This window comes from Colius striatus, unplaced genomic scaffold (genome assembly GCF_028858725.1).
Source record: "Colius striatus isolate bColStr4 unplaced genomic scaffold, bColStr4.1.hap1 scaffold_46, whole genome shotgun sequence".
In the NCBI taxonomy this organism is placed as follows: domain Eukaryota; kingdom Metazoa; phylum Chordata; class Aves; order Coliiformes; family Coliidae; genus Colius; species Colius striatus.
In genome coordinates, this window is record NW_026908527.1 from 584,778 (window position 1) to 604,671 (window position 19,894).

The window sequence follows — 19,894 nt, forward strand, 5'->3', positions numbered from 1 at the left end:
GATTGCATGCATCACCACAATTCATCTAGCCCATTGCCTTCTGTGTGTGTGTGTGTGTGTGATTGCATGCATCACCAGAATTCATCTACCCCATTGCCTTATATTAGTTACCCAGTTTTATGATGCCTAAATTAGGTGGAGTGACTCCTATCCTTAGCATGTGAAGTAATTCCTGTGTTGCTACTGCTCCACCTCTGTTGATTGCAAGGAAAATTAAAGTCTTATGAAAGAACAGACTCAGCATTTAAAATATGCAACCAAGGTCGTTCAGAGTCCCAGGACAGCTCGGCTCACTCCTGCCTCTACCCACTGTTGTTTACCCCTCCATCATGACAGATGACACCCAGTGTAACCTCTGTGGCTGGGCACTGTCTCCCCTGAAGGCATGCACACCTGAGGCACTCAGCAATCATCTAAGGGCATCTCATAAATGAGGCATCTTTACAGTAGTGTCAGTGCATGGAGAATGAAGAGTGGAGTGTCCAGGGGTTAACTCCTATCTCCTGGGACCATTGCAGTGCAGAGCTTAATCACTCTGATTTAGTTAATTGGTTCTCTTTGGTACTACCTGAATTTAATGTGTCCCAACTCGTTTCTGTTTCCTCTTCTCTTTAGAAGTGTGCACAGCTAAGAACTGCTCTGTCTTCCAAGGGGAAATGCTGTTTGCCCAACCTGATGCCTTCTATGAGTGCATAACTGGCTGGCTGGATGAGGGGAGAGCAGCAGATGTCATCTGCCTTGACTTCAGCAAGGCTTTTGACACTGTCTCCCACAACATCCTCATCAGAAAGCTCAGGCAGTGTGGCTGGGATGGGTGGACAGTGAGGTGGATGGAGAGGTGGCTGAGTGACAGAGCCCAGAGGCTGGTGATCAATGGCACAGAGTCCAGTGTGAGGCCTGTGGCCAGTGGAGTTGCACAGGGATGGGATCTGGGGCCAGTCTGGTTCAACATCTTCATCAACCACCTGGATGAGGGGACAGAGGGACCCTCAGCAAGTTCCCTGCTGGCACCAAACTGGGAGCACTGGCTGATTCCCCAGAGGCTGTGCTGCCAGTCAGTGGGATCTCGACCGGCTGGAGAGTTGGGCAGAGGAACCTCCTGAGGTTCAACAAGGACAAGGGCAGAGTCCTGCAGCTGGGAAGGAACAACCCCCTGAACCAGTATAGGCTGGGGGTGACCTGCTGGAGAGCAGCTCTGCACAGACACACCTGGGAGTGCTGGCTGGTAATAAACTGACCATGAGCAGCAATGTGCCCTCGTGGGCAAGAAGCCAATGGCAGCCTGGGGGCATCAAGCAGAGTGTGGGCACCAGGTCAAGGGAGGTTCTGCTCCCCCTCTGCTCTGCCCTGGTGAGGCCTCATCTGGAGTCCTGTGTCCAGTTCTGGGCTCCTCAGCTCCAGAGGGACAGGGAAGTGCTGGAGAGAGGCCAGTGCAGGGCCACCAAGATGATGCCATTGGCTTCTTGGCCACGAGGGCACGTGAGCTTCTGAAAAGCTTCTATTCTGAGCTTCTGAAACCACAGAAAGTTAAATAAGAAACATCTTTCTAATGTTTTGATCCCACCTCTGTTGTCAAACAACACTTCTTTCTTCCCTCTTGTGCTTTGTTTCTCTTGGAAACCACTCATTTCCAAGACTTCCACCACTGCCATTGGTATTGTCAGTGTAGGTGAGACAAGAAAGTAAGAAAGACTCAACAAAGCTCGAGAGAAAGTCATTAAAGGTGATTTTTCTTCATCTCTGCTTCTGCTTCCCTCATGTAGCTAGAACCTCACCTCTCTGCTTTTCTCTGACTGGTTGGAAACAGGCTGGATTGCAGGTGCTGTGAGCACTTGTAGCTCCTGTAGACATCCTGCAGCTTCTGCTGAGTGAAAGATGTCTCAGGATGGAAAGTATCACCCAGTATGTGATCCTTCAAAGCCCAAGAGAACTAAGAGCAAAATTAGAACCTCAGGCACTTCTGTTCTGCTGTCAGCTCCTAATCAATCACGTGGTGGGTAGCTCTGAACGATAAATCACTTATCAGTGCCTTAGTTTGTCCCTGTGTAAGACAGTGATTATACTGGCCTCAAAAATGACCTGAGGTTCCACAGGGAAAGTGGTGCCCAAACATGTTTTGTGTGACCTGATCTAGGTGAACCTGCTTCTGCAGGGGGGTTGGAGTAGATGATCTCTAAAGGTCCCTTCCAACCCCCACCATTCTGTGATTCACATCTGCCCCTTCTAAGCAGATTGTCATTCAGAAGCAGGAATTCACTGTGGAAGGTTCATGGTTATATGTAAATATCACATGGGACAGAATTCCTTTAGAGGCCAGAATCCTCTGTCAAAGTATGGGCAAATCAAACACTGAAGCACTCCAGAAGAGACCACAGTCCAGTTTCCAGGTAGGCTGGTATCCACCTTGGCAAAGAACTTCAGTTTCTGACTTAGTCTAAGCAAACCTTGGTCTGTCCAGGACACACACCCATGTGCCTCACACAGGTTACAGAGCACTGGACTCGTACCTTCTGTTTCATGCAAGTGAAACAACACTTTTCTGGGCTCTTAACTTGTTGTTACTGCAAACAGAAACCTCAAAGAGCCACCAGCCCATCAGACAGAGATGCTGTGGTGTGTTGTGGATGTAGCCATCAGCTTTAGAGGGATTTAACCCTGTTGAGCCAGAGCCAGGTAACTTTGTACCCCTTGATCTGGGGGGCCACAGATCACTCAGGGTAGGGTGTTATTATTGGCATACTTGTGGATAGACTTGGTGTTTGTTGTGTTTACTGATACACTAATGGCATATATTCCCATAGCTTCAATGATGGATGGACACCAACACTTTTGGGTGTCTGGAGAGCAAAGCAGGAGGATGCCATTCGGGAAAGGTAAGTCTGATTGGGACCTGCTAGTTCTTATCCCCTCTCCCTGATTCCCAGTGTTCTGTTAGTTAGTGCTCCTTCAGGAATGTAAATAGTAACAATATAGGTGCAAGAGAACTCTGCAAGATGCCAAATCATTTTGCATATGTGACCACTTAGCTCCATTTCCATGCCTTGTTTTCTTATTAGCATTCCCCTACCATTTCTTTAGATCACCTCTTTCAGTGTTACCTCCCTGCTCATCAGGAATCTCAGTGATGCAGTGTTAGGGGATAAATGGTTGTTGCAAGTTCCTTCTTGTTACCCATTCCTCAGGAGGCAGCACTCCCACATAAGGTAAAGAACTGGGTGGAGGCCCATCCTTTGGCCCTGAGCCTAAGTGTTGACACAGGGCTGACACGCAGATGACTTGTGCTGAGGCTGGTTCAGCTGGTATGTGAGCAGAGATGAAGTGGAGGAGGAAGAGAGCTGGAGCTGCTCAAGTGGAGGCATTGAGAGCACCATAGGTGAGTACTGTGGCTAAGGGGGTAATAGGCTGGGGCTAGGGCATGGTGGCTAGCAAAAGTGGTGACATGTGGAAGAGATGCTCAAGAGAAGCTGAGAGCAGGGGAAAGTAATATGGAGAAACAAAGAATGCTGAAGTCTTCCCAGGAGGCTGACACAAAGATTGACTGAACCACAGTTGTGGACAGCCACAGAATGGATGGGGATGAGGAGCTGACTTAGAGAAAGGGATTGCAGCCTTCCATTTAGAAAGACAAGAGGTTTGCAGGGGTAAGAGACACGGTAGGAAACACTAGGAGTCCAAAAGGATACACAGGATGAATGGGAGGTTGGAGTAGAGAAGATAAACAGCAGAGTGAGCACTGGCCAGGAAAGGAAGAAAACCTGATCCAGAGAAAACCTAACTGAGAATTACTTGTTTGTGCATGATAAAGTGATACCACTGTACTACCACTCCCCAGGGAGAGCTCAGTCTGTGGAGTATCTATTGCAAGCAGCTAGAGTCGATGATAGATACCGAGGTGTAAAACGTGCCCACTACAAAGCCTGTTTGCTCTCTGCATTGTGTCCTGACCTGCTGTCCAAACCAGGAGGCTTCTTCAGTGTTTAATAACTACAGTGTTATCTGTGTGGGGTTTTTTTCTCTAGTGACAATCCAGGCTCCACAATCTCCTTTTGAACACCAACAACATGGGAATCACAAAGTTACACGGACTGGCCATTGTGCTGACAGCAGGAATCACAGGAGCCATCTGGTGGGTGTTGAACCTTTGGTAATGATTCTCAGCAAGTGTGTATTTCAGTTGCTCAGCTTGAGTGATGTTTCTTGTGGCTGTCCTTGAGCAGATGCAATGTAAGTACTTGCACAAAGCTACATTCCTAATCCCTTCTCGTATTCAAAGGACCCAAATAAGCAAATGTGGACACTTTGCATCTGTTCTATGAAATTCTAAGGAGCCCAAGTGTGCATGCTCATGTTTACATCGTTGATGACACTTCTGGACTGCAGATCAGCAGAGTTCTGGCACAGAGCTGGTGCTCTGTGGGGTGGTACTAGCTGTGTTTATGCTGCACAGTGGTCAGCCCAAGTGTCCCTTGGGTTATGTGTCCCTGGAGCAGCGTGCTGCTGCCATGCTTTCATAGCAGGTACTCAGTGCCTTGGAGCCTGGCATGAGACCAAGTTGAGGAGATCTGGGGATGCAGAGTTTGATGCAGTAATGTTGGAAGACTGTTCCAAATGGAGGAACTAGGAGAAGCTTTTCATCCAGGTACTCTGAGGCAGAGCATCCTTTGCTGGTGATACGATTTGGCTCACAACAGAGGAGATTCCACATACATGCCAGAGCAGAGCCAAAGTCATGGTGTAGATGCCTCACTCCAAAAGAAGACTTAGACTGTCAGCTTCTAGGAGCAGCCCTGAACAAGCTCTGATGTAAAGCAGACATCTGTCCTTTGGCACAAGTGGTCTGAGGCCTCATTAAGTGCAAATTAAATCATCTACAGATCTTCAGAGTGAGTAGATCTGCAGGTAACACCAGACTAGACAACTCTCTTGAAACAACAGAGCTTTACACATCCTCATCACCAGTTTGGCCCCACAAATAGGTGTCCTATCAGCTTTTACAGCTCTGATAGTTGTACAGTTTCAGCCAGAAAGGGGGTGGAGGAGTGGTTGATATGTTATTGTCCTTAACATTGACTCATTGCTTGCTTTCTTTCTCCAAGGTACCATCACCCTTTCTCCCAAGCCAGTGATCAGAAGCCCACAGCCTCCTCTGAAGAGTGTGTATTGCTTTAAGGGACTGAGTTTCCTTCTGCATGCCCTGCAAGATTCAGCATGTGTGTTGTTCTAGGCCATTAGGATAAGACTCAGCTGATAAGACCAATTCTTGAGCAGAGGAGAGCCCTAGAAATGCTTGTTTCCATTTGGTCACGCTGCAGTGACCAGCTGAGATGCAGACATCTCTACTGTGAATGCCTTGAGCTGGGTGAACAGACTCAGATCCCAGAGGTTTCATTAAAAACCTCAGAGGTTTTCCCTCAGAAGAGGGAAAGGCAAATAAATTGAACCAGCTCCTGCAAAACCATGTAGTGAAATACAGCTCAGCCCACCTGCTTTAGACATCTAAAAGTTGTGTCTCTGTAAGGAAGTGTCCTAGGCCTCCTCTGTACTCATTAGAAAGAAATGGACCTTGCCAGAATCTCTTAGCTATGGATCTAGAGATAGTGTGTGTCATGTTCTTAACCAAATAGCACTTTGGACAAGGAATTATGTGTCTAAATCTGGAGCTGCTGTTGTAAGAGAATGTAAATGCAGAGACATGACCACCAGGATCCACCAGTAAATCCTTTGAAATCCATACAGCTGCATGTTAGGAGGAACAAGTTAAAGGAGTTATACCATTAAGTTTTATTTCTAGATAATAATAGGGAAAAGCTGTTGTTATTTGGTCATAGGTGTGTCTTCAGTGACCCTGGTTCCAAACCATTGCCTTGAAAGTGAAACTTGGGCTGTAGAGCACTGCATAAGAAAGCAGGTTGATGTCCCTGGTACTGTTTTCATGAACCTGAAGTTCTTTTCTGTGTTTTGTTTTCAGTGTGACCAACATGAACCAGAGCTTGTGTCAGCTTTCAAGGTAAGGACCTCTTACCTCTGCTGTCCCTCAGCTCTGACCTGTGGATACATGTGGGTATCTTGTTAAACATCTGTCCTTGTCCATGCTGAATGTCCATGCTGGTGCCAAAGCTGGGTCTTCTGTTCTCTAAGAACAACCAGCTGCTGTTGTGCTAAAGGTTAAACGAATTTGGCAGAGAAGAAACCCCTTGTGTTCCAGTTTATCCTCAGAGGGTGTGGGGGTGGCCAGGCTGAGGTTCTGAGCGGGACCTGTTTTGGTGCTGTAAGTCTGGGGTTGTTCAGTATCTCCAGCACAATTTCAGGTGCACAAAGAGCATCTAAATAAGAAATGACTCTCTAGAGTGTCTCATTTAGAGAGTCAGTGACTCTCAGTTTCTTGTCAAGCCCTTGGTGCAGGCCACTGTTGGAATCTCACCCAGTGGATGTCCCTGATGGGGGGAGAATTTCAGTCCCTTGGGCTTGATTATCTTAGAGATCTTTTCCAACTGAAGTGATTCAATGGTTCTGTGTGTTACCTGGTGCACAGTGAAGGCATGCAGCACTACGCCCAGCAGTGATCTATGAACTGTGTGGAAGACATTTGGCCTTACTGGACCAAATACTCTGTGTGTAGTAGTAGAATGGAACTTCCTGAGGGTACCCTGCAGGAACCTGCTGGAGATAAGCTTAACATAGATTATTTTGCATTCAGCCTTCATCAGACCAGCTGAGTAGTGTGTCTGAGGAGTGTTGCTTAAACATAGTTAACATTGTATGTAGAGGTGAAGCCATCAGTTGTGGTGGAGCCTTAGTGACTGGGTACCCACTGACACTGGATCCAAGGGGAGTACTGCAGAAACACCTCAGGATCTCCTGTGGGGCTCATCCCATCTGGCTTCACAAAGGAAAATCTGCAACTGCTGTGCCCTGAGGTATTTCTGTGTCTTTCCCTTGTCTCTTATTTACAGACAAGCAGACTTAAATGAAACATCTTCCATGCTTCCACGGTAAGGATGAGTTTTCTGGCTTCATTCACAGGATATGATGTTGTTCTCATGGCTGTGTCACAAGTCAGAACAGCTGACAGCCTGTCTGGATGGACAGCAATGGATGCATGTGTAGGTGCCCTTTCAGGAACCATGGACAAAGTTTTGTGGATGCAGCATCTTTTGCTTGTTTGCTTTCAGAAAGGAAATTGTGCAATGACAGTGACTGCTGAAGTGAATTTGGTTTGCTCAGAGCTTGGTTGATTTTTTCCCCTTCCCCTGCCACCTCACATCTCAGAAGCTAAACAGGAAGAGCCCTTGGCTGATGCTGCTTTCAGTGGTAACAGTCAGCACTCCAGATGATTTGTAAATGTCTGTGGAAAGGCACTTTTAGAGCAGTGGGGTGAGTTATTTTGTGGAATTGCCTCTTCTAGAGCCACTAGCTCTAGAAAAAGTAGCAAAGAGAGATGGATGTAGTGGAGATGTTCAACAAAGGCCACAGGGATGATGGAGGGGCTGGAGCATCTCTCCCATGAGGTAAGGCTGAGAGAGCTTGGACTGTTCAGGCCGGAGAAGAGAAGGCTTTGGGGAATAACTTCTTAACAAGGGAGGCTGCAGAGAGGCAGAACCAGGCTCTTTATGGCGGTGCCCAGTGACATTACAAGAGGCAACAGGCACAAACTGAGACACAGGAGGTTCTGTCTGAACAGCTGAAACAAGCTAGCTGAGAGGCTGCAAAGTCTCCCTCCTTGGAGATGTCCAAAAGCTGTCTGGATGTGCTCCTGGCCCTGCTTGAGCATGGGGTTGGACCAGAGGTTTCTTCCAAACTCAACCATTCAGTTGTTCTGTGAAAGATGATGCTTGACACATTCACAGTGAGGTGTCTGAACTCTGGTACTTGTTTAACTTAGTTTCAGATCTAGACATTGAAATATATTCAACATTGATGCTTAATTTTCTTCTCCCAGATGATAACTTTCCCCACTACAAACCTAAAAGGAAGGAGTTCATTTTTGCTCCTGGGAGCTCCTAAGAAATATTACTCTCTGTTATTTGTTCTGTTCTGGTTGTATTCAGGAAGATGCTTCTCAGCTGAAGCCATCACCTGGCTCTCCACCTCTACTGGTGCTGTTTCTAACAGTCCATGTTATGCACAAACTCAAGCACACCTGGCACACACCTTCCCACTGTTAACAGAGGGACTGGTTTGGATGTGTTCAGGTGGAAAATATCTCATCCTTCACAGAGGCCTCGAATGATCCCTTTTGCATTTAGTGATCCACAGGCCCTCTGGACTGCATGAACTGCTTCCAGATAGTGTCTGTGTAAAGCAACTGAGACACACGTTCCTGTGACTGAGCAGACTCTGGTTATTGAGTCAGTGAAACAAAAGCCTTGCAAGGCAATATCCTGCAGGATTTCTCCCTCGGCCTCTATTGCCACCTTATGGTGTGTGTGAGGAATAGCTGCTGCATGTCAGACACGGTACAGCACAGCTGCCTCCTGCCAAAGTGTGTTTGCAGAGACCTGACGTGGTCTCTTTAGTTTAATTAATCGTGTTAAAGCAAGATGAGTCCCGTTGGTTAAGGATGAAGGATTTCTGTCTCCAGCCTGTGGTGAAACCAAATGCAGATATGAAAGATGCCAGCACATGTAACAGCACAGTGGTCACCAAGCCTGGCCCTGACAGAGCAGAGCTTCTGCATGAGCAAGACCAGCATAAACAACTCAGGCTGCCTGATGCTACTCTTCTTTCCTGCTCATCAGAGCTGTAGTTCACAAGTGGACAAACACATCCCCTCGTTCTGATGTTCCACAGGGATGCCTGGGAGCTCCTCAAAGCCTAGAGCAGACAGCAGCTGTGTCCAGACTTAGGCACAAAACAGACTTATCCAGCCCCAGCTTGTCTTTCCAGATTCTGGTCTCCTCCTGCTCACAGGCTTGAGCAGTTTGACACCTGCTGACATACCCACCTGCATGGACAAAGTAGAGAGCAAGGTCACAGAGGAAATAAATGGGCACAGAGTCCACAAAGAAGATGGGGCAGACTGTAGTGATCAGGGCTCAGGGCTGCACCAGGCTGGTGCAGGGTGACCAACAGCCTGTTGATTGAATCTCTCCAGTCTCTCTCTCATTGCTTTGGCTCTTCCACTGAACAAAAAGATTACACATTCCCACAGTTTGTTTCAGCCCACCAGTTGCTGACTTCAGAGTTCCTTTGGTTGTGTTTTAATAAGCTACTGCCTGTTGAGGTTTGTGTGCCTGGGTTTTGATCATGTCCCTTTGTTTCTTGTCTGTGGATTTGGTGTTGAACTGCCACTAACCAGATGTCTTCTCAAACCAGAAATTTTTACACCCCACCTCTCCTTACAGTCCCTGTTGCTCTGTTATTGGACTGTAGTGATAATGGATGACCATGGTATGCCAAGATCACACATACTTTTTCTTTTCTACAGTTTATTATATCCTGAGCCTCTTCTGACAAAACCAAGGTAAGCTTCATCTTTTAAATCTGAAAGGACTGAAAAGAACAAGAGGGTGTGTCAAGGGTTGTTCTTCTCAGGTAACTTCAGGAATTGCCCTTATAATTTTTAGGTTATGTGGTAAAAGACTCAGCTCTACACAACACAGAGGAGCACAGAGGGGCAATGGGAAGCAGGGGACCCCAGCAGCCTTAGAAGAGAAACAATTGCAGTGTGGAAGTGCCCACCAAGGCTGTAACAAGACAGCAGTTGGCCTTATTGTCCAGGCATGAAATCCACTGAGATGAGTCAAAGGGAAAGGCTGTCTAGAGCAACTTTCAGACTGCATATATATGTACATATATACCTGGGTGTAATATGTGTGGTCTGAGGGGTTTTTTACTGTCATTCTCAGCAGCTGAAAGGTGGACAGGATGGCACTGCTGGTGCCATGGTTGCACAGTGCTGTGTTTCATGTCTGCACTACCTGTGTAGCCAGACATACATGTGTATGTTGTATATGTGTGTGTTTACTGGGAATACGTTCTCAGCTTTGCTGCTGGCTGGACCAGGAGACACTGAGCTGCAGCAGCCTTGCCTCTGCTGAGCTACCAGACTCAGCAGTTCCCCTAGCAGTAGCCACCTTGAGCTAGTGACCCAAACAACCAAAGCACTGAGTTACATTCTGCCAGCTTCAGTTTTCAAAGGAACTCAAGAGTTCAAGCCCATACTTGTGTCTAAGTCCCCTGGATGTGTGTGTGGTTTGCACAGTTGCTTGGACTCTGATATCTGCTGGACTGAGCCAGTGGTGTTAGATACAAGGATGAAATGCTGGGTGGACACAGATGGTTAAGCTCATGGTCAGGTATGGCTGTGTACAGTCAGCTGGAGCTGTAACCTTGTCGACAAAGGCTGAATCGGGAGCACAGGTTCTAAGTTTACTCCTGCTCTACCTTGTAGAAAAGCACATGATTTGGAGGCATCTGACTTATTTTAGATGTCTGCTCCAGGGCAGGATGACTCAGATTTCACTGATGGTGACTCCTAATGATTTCAAAAGGAGTCTGGGATGACCAGTTCAAAGCTAGACCTCCCCTGGTGAAGCTTGTGTTTGCCTTCATGAATTCTATAGGCCATCTAAAGACTACCTTCCTTCTCAAACCCCTTGCAGGAGGCGAGATGTACTGGTGTTGACACCCTGGTTGGCTCCAATTGTCTGGGAAGGCACATTCAATAGAGACATCCTGAATGCACAGTATATGCAGAAGAACCTGGTCACTGGAGTGGTCACTTTTGCTGTTGAAAAGTATTGATTTGTCATGTATTTCTTGTCAAATACTTCAACCTCTCACCGGCCAGTGGTGCTGCAATGCTGCTGGTGGAGCAGGAGTGAGGAAGTTCCAAAGGCAATGAGCAGCTTTTGGCTGGGATAAGCTTATCAGTGGCAACTTCTCAAGCAAGGCAGCTGTCTGTGCAAAAAGCAGGAGGCATTGCCTTGCAAAGGGCAAGAAAACACTTGTAAGAATGACTATCATTTTGATAGGAAGAAGGAAAGAGAGAGAAGGAAAGTTACAGCCCCTGCTGTGTTTCTAACAGGATTTGCCTCTAACCTGGGGCAAAACCCCACCAAATTCTGCCAAGTTGAGATTATTAATGGGTTCCTGGTAGAAATTAGAATGGAAACATTAGCTCCAGTGAAGTTATCAACCATGCAACTGTAGCTTGTCATTCTGGGGGACGGTTCTGTTCCTCTTTGAGTAAAGAGCTCTACTCCCCCTGTCTCCACTGAGCGTCCCAGAGTTAAATGGAGACTTCATGTGTCTCAAGGCAACCAAAAGGATTCCACTGATAGTTTTAATCCTCTCTATGAAAGAGAGCAAAAGTTAAGCTGCAGAAAGAGTGCCAAGGAGCCAGGGTACATGTGAGAGTGAAGGGTGAGGAGAAGTATTTATGCTGTGCCAGTGGCACTAGGGAACAGCTTGTGCACAGTGAGCAGGAAAGGCCATCAGGGTACAGGATAGTGAGAACTGGTCAATGGTGCACTGCAGCAGCGTGGGGAAGGGTTGAAGGGGTAGCAGCCATGTTGAATAAAGAGCACTAATATAAGAAAGGAGGGGTGGATAGAGCAGGAGAAACGAAATGGACTTGAGAAGCCACCGTCCTGCGTCAGGAAGAACCTCTCTCCACTCTTTTTCTGTCCTTGTCTCTCAGATATGTCCAGTTCATAAAAGGGTTCATGAGCTCTGCCAACAAATACTTCCTTGCTGGGCACCAGGTGAACTTCTACTTGTTCACAGACAATCCTGAGCAGATCTCTCACCTTCAGCTGGCCCCTGAGAATCACCTTTTTGTCATCCCTGTCCAGAATCACACGCGGGGGCAGGACATCTCCCTGAGGCAAATGGGCATCATCAGCACGTACATCCAGAGCCGATTCCAGTACGAGGTCGACTACCTCTACTCCATAGACATCGATGTGCAGCTGGTTGAACACGTTGGTGTGGAGATCATTGACACACTGGTGGGGACCATCAGCTCCTGGCACTACGACACACGGCGTGAGAGCAAACCCTACGAGCCACGCGCCGAGTCCCGCGCTGCCGTCCCTCAGGGAGAAGGCGACTTCTATTACACAGCCAGCTTCTATGGGGGGAGCGTGGCTGAGGTCTACAGACTGACCAGAGCCTGTTTTAAAGGCATCCTGGAGGACAGAGGAAATGGCATTGAAGCCAGGTGGCATGATGAGAGCCACCTCAACAAGTATCTGCTGGAGCACAAGCCCACGCGCCTGCTCTCGCCGGAGTACTGCTGGGATGCAGAGCTGAGCCGGCCCCGCATCATCCAGGTGAAGAGGATGTGCTCTGTGAGCAGGGCTGGCAGGCAGTGAGCTGCTGCAACAGAGCAAGCAAGGAAGCAAGCAGGTCATGAGTGTCAAGGGAGTAAAACAGACATGCAGGTTACAGTCATTGATTTATCTGTTATTGTCTTTCTGATGCTACTGGGAAAGGTCAAATAGAGACCTTCTCTGTTAAGCCAACCTTTATTGCAGTGATGGGTGGTGAGAAGCAATGATCTCTGTGCCTATTTAACTCCTGTCTTCAGTGCTCATGACTCCTGTGAGCCCAGGATCAAGCTCCACGTGGGCTGTGGTGTTCTTGCCTCTAGATTTTACAGCTGGAGTCGTTAATCCAGGCACATCCTTTTCTTCCTCCTTCTAATACATTCATGATTAATGTTTTAGCCTCTGCTTGAGTCATGCCTCTCACACAGCAGTTTGTCACAACACAGAGTCAGCTGTACCCACTCATACAGCACCAGCAAAGCTAATAATCCCAACAAAACGTGTTTCAGTGCTGTCTGGAAGAAGCCTGGATGTACTGAGGTGCCAGGGGAAAAAAGAACCCATCATATGCAAGTGCCAGTCCAATCAACAGGTCACTTCTGTGTCTTAGAGACACATACCCCTCATGGTCTTTCATTCATAGTCATCTCAGATACAACAGCACTTACAGGTCAGTTTATAACCAGTAATAACATAAACCCAGATACAAAACCCCAGAGCAGACAAAGTCAGAGCTTCTAAAAACAATCAGGTTTGATTCTAAAAGTCAGGTCAGCAAAGCCCCAAAACAGAGGGGTCACAAGTCCCTTGGTCCTTGTAAGGGTTATGAGAAACTTAAGTTACAGACAAAGCACTCTCTGATCTTTCTGCCAAGGTCTGGAGGCCCCACAGGGTCTCACTTTGTTTCAGGATACTGCTATGACTGGTGAAGTGTGGGATGAGGGAAGGGAGCCTATGGAAAGAATTCCCACATGCTCAGCTCCAGCAGCAAGCCTCTTGCTGAATGATACTTGAGCCACTGGAACCAGCTCAATGGCACAAGTGAGAGCAGGAGGCAGCACAGCCAGACCTGACCCCTGAGGACACAGGAAGAGGTCAGGCTATGCAGGGAGATTTGGTGGGTGGGACAGTCCATTTGTCTGAGTTTTCATGCTGTCTGTTATGAATGTGTTGCTCTGTAAATCACAGCTCTTTGCCTTCATGGGTCAGGCTCTGTGAGGCAGAAGGAAATGCAATGCAGTGCATCCAGAAGAACCCCCAGGCATGAGCCAGTTTCTCACCAGGGAAACAGTGAATAGGGGGCTGTGTATTTTCATTAGCATCTCAGGGAGCACAAGGGAGGTAGTTGAACCTGCCCAGGACAGTGGAATACTGACAGACCAGGCCAGTCCAGTTGGCTGTGTGCAAGTTGTGGTGGGTGGAACAGGCCAAGTGTCAGGCTGAGGTGGGGCAGTGACAGGTAGGAATCAGAAGGGAGCAGTGTGTTCCCACCTAGGGACTAGGCTGCAGCAGGGGAAAGCAGCAGCATAGGATGAGAGGGATGGACTCTAGAGGTGATGGGTTACATTGAGAGGACCAGGGTGTGGGATATGCAGGCTTCTAAGGAAATACATATGGACTAGGCTAGGCAGTGGGCCAAAGTGAATGTACTGGAATAGGGCAGCATTCATAAAGGTCAGAGTAGTGGGCAAATATGAAGCCTGAGCAGGTTAGCTGTGATGCAAAAGTGAATCAAGCTAAGGAAGGAGACAAAGTTCTCCACTGCCAGTGAATTTCCCAGCTGTGCACTAAGCCATCCCCAGAAATGTAACTCCAGCAATTCCCATGGCAGAGTTCTGCAGGTCTGTTGGAACTGTCTCCCCCTCACCCCCAGCTTCCCCTTCTGCAGCAGCAGCCCCTGAGCAGTCAGTGCTCTCGTCTCTGGAGACGGTGCCTGCAGCACCCAGGCTACTGCTTCCATCTGCTGCCCATCAGTGCTCATTGCAACTCACTTCTTGGGGGGTCAGAAAGCAGGAACAGCTGAAAGCAGCCACCAGAAGCAATCTTCCCCCAGCCCTGTCACACCAGGATTACCCAGTATACAGAAAGGCTGAAGTTTGTGTTCAGGAGATGAAATCAGGACATAGTACACAACTGAGGAATGAGACAAGGCCTGTGGCAAGGCACATGGGGAGAGCAAACAGCAGCACAGGCTGGGTGAGGCAGAGGAGAGCTGAGTGTTGATAACCATGGCCAGGGAACTCAGTCACCTCACAGGCCAGCCTGGGGGAGCTGTTTATTGTCAGCTCTCTGAAGATGCCAAGTTGAATCTTACAGCCTCCTGCAGTCAGATTCATCAAAGACCCTTTGCAGCAGCTGCCTTCCCAGGCAGATCTGGAGACACTTTCAGGAGTGATTAACTCCTAGAGCTGGAGTAGGACACTGGAGCAAAAGCTTCAGGGCTTGACTGACTGGGATACTGGTGTGCTTGGAACACAGGTGAGGTTAATGCCCTGTAAGGTCACTCATTGCCTTCAGATGGTCATGGTTGTGCCCAGCCAGCACAGCAGCAGCACCACAGTGTCTCGAAATGGGAGGAAGAAGATCACCAAGGTTGTTGTGGATGGAGACAAGGGCTGGGAAGGCTCACTGCTAGTTATGGTTCTGGGCCAAACAGACTCCAGTGCTCGACTGAGAGAGGAAAGGAGGAAAGGTTATTCTACAAGGAACAGAACAGAAGCAAAAGGGGAGCAGGATGGTGAGAAAATGACAAGCAGAGCTTTAAGATCTCCCTCTCCCATCCCTCCTTTCTTCCCAGACTTAGCTCACTGCTCCCCAGATCTCTGCCTCCTCCCCCCTCAGTGGCTCAGGGGGGCAGGGAATGGGGGATGTGCTCAGTCTCTCACAGATGGGCTCTGCTGCTTCTCTGTGCTCAGATGAGGATGACTCCTGGCATCCTTCCCCTGCTCCAACACAGGGTCCCTGCCCCAGGACACAGTCCTGAATGAACTTCTCTGGTGTGAGTTGTTCCCACAGCTGCAGCTTCTGCCCATACAGGGTCCTTCACACAGGACTCAGACCTTGGTGAATGTCTCTGCTGTGGGTTCTCCACAGTTTCTGCAGTTACAGGGTCCCTCTTTCAGGACAAGGTCTCTTCTGGGCATAGTTTAATGAGCTGCTTTGTTGTGGGTTCCTCCCCAGTTACAGCTCCTGTGGATATTGGGTCCCTCCCACAGGACACAGCCTCCTCCAGCCACAGTCACTGGCCCTGGCTCAGGGCTCTTAGAAACATCAATCTCTGCCCCTGATGCAGAATCTTTAGCAAAATGCAAACAAATCCCAGCTTCACCAGGTCTCTCTGGGGGATGCAAGGGAGTCTCTGCTCCAGCACACCTCCTCCTCTCTTCCCTCACTGACTTTGGGGTCCACATGGTTGTTTCTCTCACTCTTCCCACTCCTTGCACCACCAGCAGCTGGAGAAGAAGGGACAGAAGGAGGAAGAAATAGCAAGAAGCCTCCTCTCCTGGCTTCTTAAAAAGTGATCATGGAGGTGTCTCATTGGCTCAGCCCCAGCAGTGGGTCTGGCTCAGAGCTGGGAAGGGTTTTGGGCAACTTCTTCCAGGAGCCACCTTTACAGCCCCTTCCCCCAAAACAGTGGTGTCAAACCAATCCACAGATGTCAGTCTCATTACTTTGATGGGGCCCAGGCTGGGAGCTGGCCCTGGCTGCCATGCAGAGGCACACTGTGTCAGGACTGGGGAGAGGAAGGTGTCTGTAAGGCAGGAGGGTATAGTCCCTTCCCCCTCACTCTGAGCCTCTCTCCTAATGCTTACTTGTGTGAAAAAAAAACAGGGGAGGGGAATCAGCACATCAGCAGGAAAGGATTCCAATGTACATCTTTATCTATTGGTAATGATGAGAAAGAGGAGGTTAATCTGAGGGTTTCCAGGGAGCTCATTGATGTTTTGCACCAGGGTACACAGGGGGGCATCCTGGTCCTTCTAGTGGAGAGAGTCTTGTTTTGCACTGCAGCATGGGGCTGTTGAGCCTGATTCTGTAGGACTACATTAGCTTTGGTTAAAGCAATTTACCCCAGCCAGGAATGAGCTGTCCCTTGTGGAGAAGCCATCATTGCTGCATTTGGCCCTTGCTCCTGGGAGCTGTTTAACCACATGATGCTTTCTCTGGCCAAGGTCCTATTTGCATGCAGTTGCATGTTGGCTTGGTGACCCCAGTGCAGTGTCCTGATAGCCCCTGGAGCCCTTCAGAAGTTTTTGAAGAGCTTTATCTCCATCCAGCTGTGATGTTACAAAGGGAGGCTGGTGTTCCCAGCCTCACCTGGGTTTGCATTGATGTGGCAATGCCTTTTCCTTCAGACAATTAAATACAACTACCCAGAGCTAACAAGGACTTCTGGGATGAGACTCACTCCTGAGAGTAAAAACTTTCCTGCTGGTGGAAGCTTCCCCTGGGAGCAACTCGGCCAGACACAAGGGCTCAGTTAAAACTTGGTGAAACTCTAGTGCCTGGGGATGGGACAAGAAACAAGGGATGCCAGCAAAGGTGGATCCTCCCCTCTGAGAGATGGAGACCAACCCCCTGACTGTCATCTCAGTGCAAGTCCTTCAGCTCACAAGGCACTTTATTCTCTGATTGCACCAGCAGTTGCATGAAATATGTGCTTTCACAGCTTCAGGCAGTGGTGAGATCTGCAAAGGTGATGAATTGATTGTCTTGGTGCCAGCTGATCTAATTAATGCTCAAAAAACCTTGTTTGGGGTTTTTTTAATTGATTTTTTTCAACAGGAATTAGAATGTGATTAATGGCAGAAGTGTTGAGCTGCTGAGAAGAGGCACACCTTCATTCTTCTGTGGAATTGCAGGCTCTCAAGATAAAAAAATCCATCCCATCACCCCTTGTCCTGTTACTATCTACTATAGAAAAGAGGGATGTCCCAACCTCCTGACACCCACTCTTTAGATATTTCTAAGTGTTAATAAGATCCCCCTGAGCTCAGTCTCCTCTTCTCCAGACCAAACAGCCCCAGGTCCCGCAGCCTTTCCTCGTATGAAAGATGCTCCAGTCCCCTGATCATCTTGGTGTCCCTGCACTGGCCTCTCTCCAGCACTTCCCTGTCCCTCTGGAGCTGAGGAGCCCAGAACTGGACACAGGACTCCAGATGAGGCCTCACCAGGGCAGAGCAGAGGGGCAGCAGAACCTCCCTTGACCTGCTGCCCACACTCTGCTTGATTCCCCCAGGCTGCCATTGGCTTCTTGCCCACGAGGGCACGTTGCTGCTCATGGTCAGTTTATTATCACCCAGCACTGCCAGGTCTGTCTCTGCAGAGCTGCTCTCCAGCAGGTCACCCCCAGCCTGGCCTGGTGCAGGGGGTTGTTCCTTCCCAGCTGCAGGACTCTGCCCTTGTCCTTGTTGAACCTCAGCAGGTTCCTCTCTGCCCAACTCTCCAGCCGGTCAAGATCCCACTGAATTTTGTGACAACTGTGGTAAGCAGAAGGCCAAAGCTAAGGGAGCTGGTCTATACTCAGCTCTGCTATACTCAACTATAAATAGTAGTGGCATTTTTCACTGTGAGGTGAGGGAGCCCTGGCACAGGCTGCCCAGGGAGGGTGTGGAGGCTCCTTCCTTGGAGCTCTTCAAGACCCTCCTGGACATGTTCCTGTGTGACCTGATCTAGGTGGGAGCTGCTTCTGCAGGGGGGTTGCACTGGGTGATCTCTAAAGATCCCTTCCAACCCCACCATACTATGATTCCATGATCACAGTATCTTAGGCTGGAAAGGAGTCATAATGGTCACTGGGTTCACCTCCCTGCTCGCAGCGTGATGACCTAAAACCCATCCATACAACAGAGCCTTGTCCAGACACCCTGTGAATTTAGATGTTTGTCCACCATCAGTTTTTACAGTCACCTTTCTGGAGGGTTGTTTTTTCTTCCTAGGGCAAGAGTTCATTTTGTCAATCGGTATCTTGAATCAAATAGTCTGTTCTAATGGCAAACGTGGCAAACAGACCCTTACCAAGGTGAGAAAACGACTTGGAAAGGTCCCAAGCTCAGATCCCCAAACCTGAAAAAGGAACAATCAGGAAATGTCAAGAATACCTCTGTTGTTGTGGGAGTTCTCGTTCCCTTCCTCCCCACTAAAGGTGTAAAATATGTCTGATAGATGCGTTCCTGCTCATCACAGGATTTGTCATTCCAGACCTGTTTCTTACCACTCTTATCTCAGCGTCTTGGGAGCATTAAAGCTTCTTCTCTTGCAAATGTAAAAGAAACAGGGAGAAGGGAAACATTCTGTCCATGCAGATTTGGCTCCAAGCTGCACACTCTATTTAGTTCCAGATAAGAAGTGATTTCTATTATCTAAAACCAGAGAGGAAGACCTACTGTATCTCTAGCAGAGTCAGAGGAAAGTGCCTTGCACCTTTCCAGCAAGTAGGCGTTTCAGCAGTTGGCATCCATGTACCTGTGGGTGCAGAATCCCAGAGGGCAAGACAAGGCACAGTGGGACCAATAAATGAGTGTTTTGTACTCCTCTGGAGACAGCCTGGCCTGTCTTTTCCTGCAGTTAGGCAAATGGGCTTTACTCCTCTCAGTTGTAAAGAGAACAATCTTTATTCCTCCTCCTCTTAGTGTTGTTTGTCTCGTTTAGTTCTGCTATTGGTAACCTGTAAAATCATGGACTGTAAAAACACTTTCCATGTTGTGAAGGGAACCACAAGCAGTGAGAAGTTCCTGTTCTGCAAGAATGAGGCCTCTTGTCCCCTAAATTCTCTGAGACTGACTCTCAACCTCAGCCTCACCAGTTTGTCGTGGTCTGGGTGAATTAAATCTCTCAGGGAGTGACACTTCAGATCCTCGTTCTGAGGAGCCCATTCCTACAGAACTACACCCAGTGATCACTGCTGCCTTTTAGCCAGTTGTATCAATGTTTTCACGTTCTCAGAATAATGACACTGAAATAGAACAGATCATAGTGACTGCCAGGTTTGTAATTGAAAGGTACAAACACTTGGACTAGAGGTGACTTTTGGGGTACAGACCAGGCCATGGGGTAGGGGAGAATGTCTCAGGGACTTGTGCTTCACACAGGGACAGCAGCTGACTTACTTGACTGCTGGGTGGTGTTTCCTTCCATGCAAGCCATGGCACAATGTCTTGATGAAACCCTTCAGGAGGGACAACCCTTCAGGACACTAAGAGATGGAGAGGTGGGTAGACTAATCATTTTTCATCCATGTTCCAGGTCTTGGTTGTGCACCAGGACGAGGGGTTTTGGCTCTGTGTTATGTGCATGCATTGGGCACACATCATCTGGACAGTCTTTGATTAGGTGAACACCAGCATTTCCTCTTGGAGACAATTTCCAGTCCAGGTCATCTCCCTTCTGATCTCTCTCTGTTTCTTCTCTGATCCAGACAGCGTTTCATGGCCCACTCCTTGTGCTCCCTGCCAGGCCCTGAGCTGGATGGAGGTCCCCGTTGCAGCGACCACGAGATGGTAGAGTTCAAGATCCTGTGTGGAAGAGGCAGGGCACAAAGCAGGACACTGACCTGGGATTTCAGCTGAGCCGACTTTGGCCTCTTCAAAGATCCACTTGGTCAGATCTCATGGGATATG

The 19,894-nt window shown here is 48.5% G+C and overlaps 1 protein-coding gene across 19 annotated transcripts in view; it reads left to right on the forward strand.

Moving 5' to 3' along the window:
- LOC133629476 (histo-blood group ABO system transferase 1-like) overlaps window positions 1–19,894 on the forward strand; it is a 41,435-nt gene extending 21,541 nt beyond the window's left edge. For 6 of the 19 annotated variants that reach the window (XM_062020123.1, XM_062020130.1, XM_062020126.1 and 3 more), the window contains 11 exons: window positions 2,802–2,873; window positions 3,183–3,373; window positions 4,020–4,126; window positions 5,097–5,153; window positions 5,969–6,007; window positions 6,954–6,992; window positions 9,428–9,463; window positions 10,605–10,739; window positions 11,645–12,278; window positions 19,367–19,485; window positions 19,693–19,894. In XM_062020123.1, coding sequence (XP_061876107.1) covers window positions 4,062–4,126; window positions 5,097–5,153; window positions 5,969–6,007; window positions 6,954–6,992; window positions 9,428–9,463; window positions 10,605–10,739; window positions 11,645–12,278; window positions 19,367–19,474 — 1,113 coding nt within the window. In that variant the 5' untranslated portion in view covers window positions 2,802–2,873; window positions 3,183–3,373; window positions 4,020–4,061 and the 3' untranslated portion in view covers window positions 19,475–19,485; window positions 19,693–19,894. The other 13 variants (XM_062020138.1, XM_062020131.1, XM_062020133.1 and 10 more) reach the window with 13 other exon arrangements.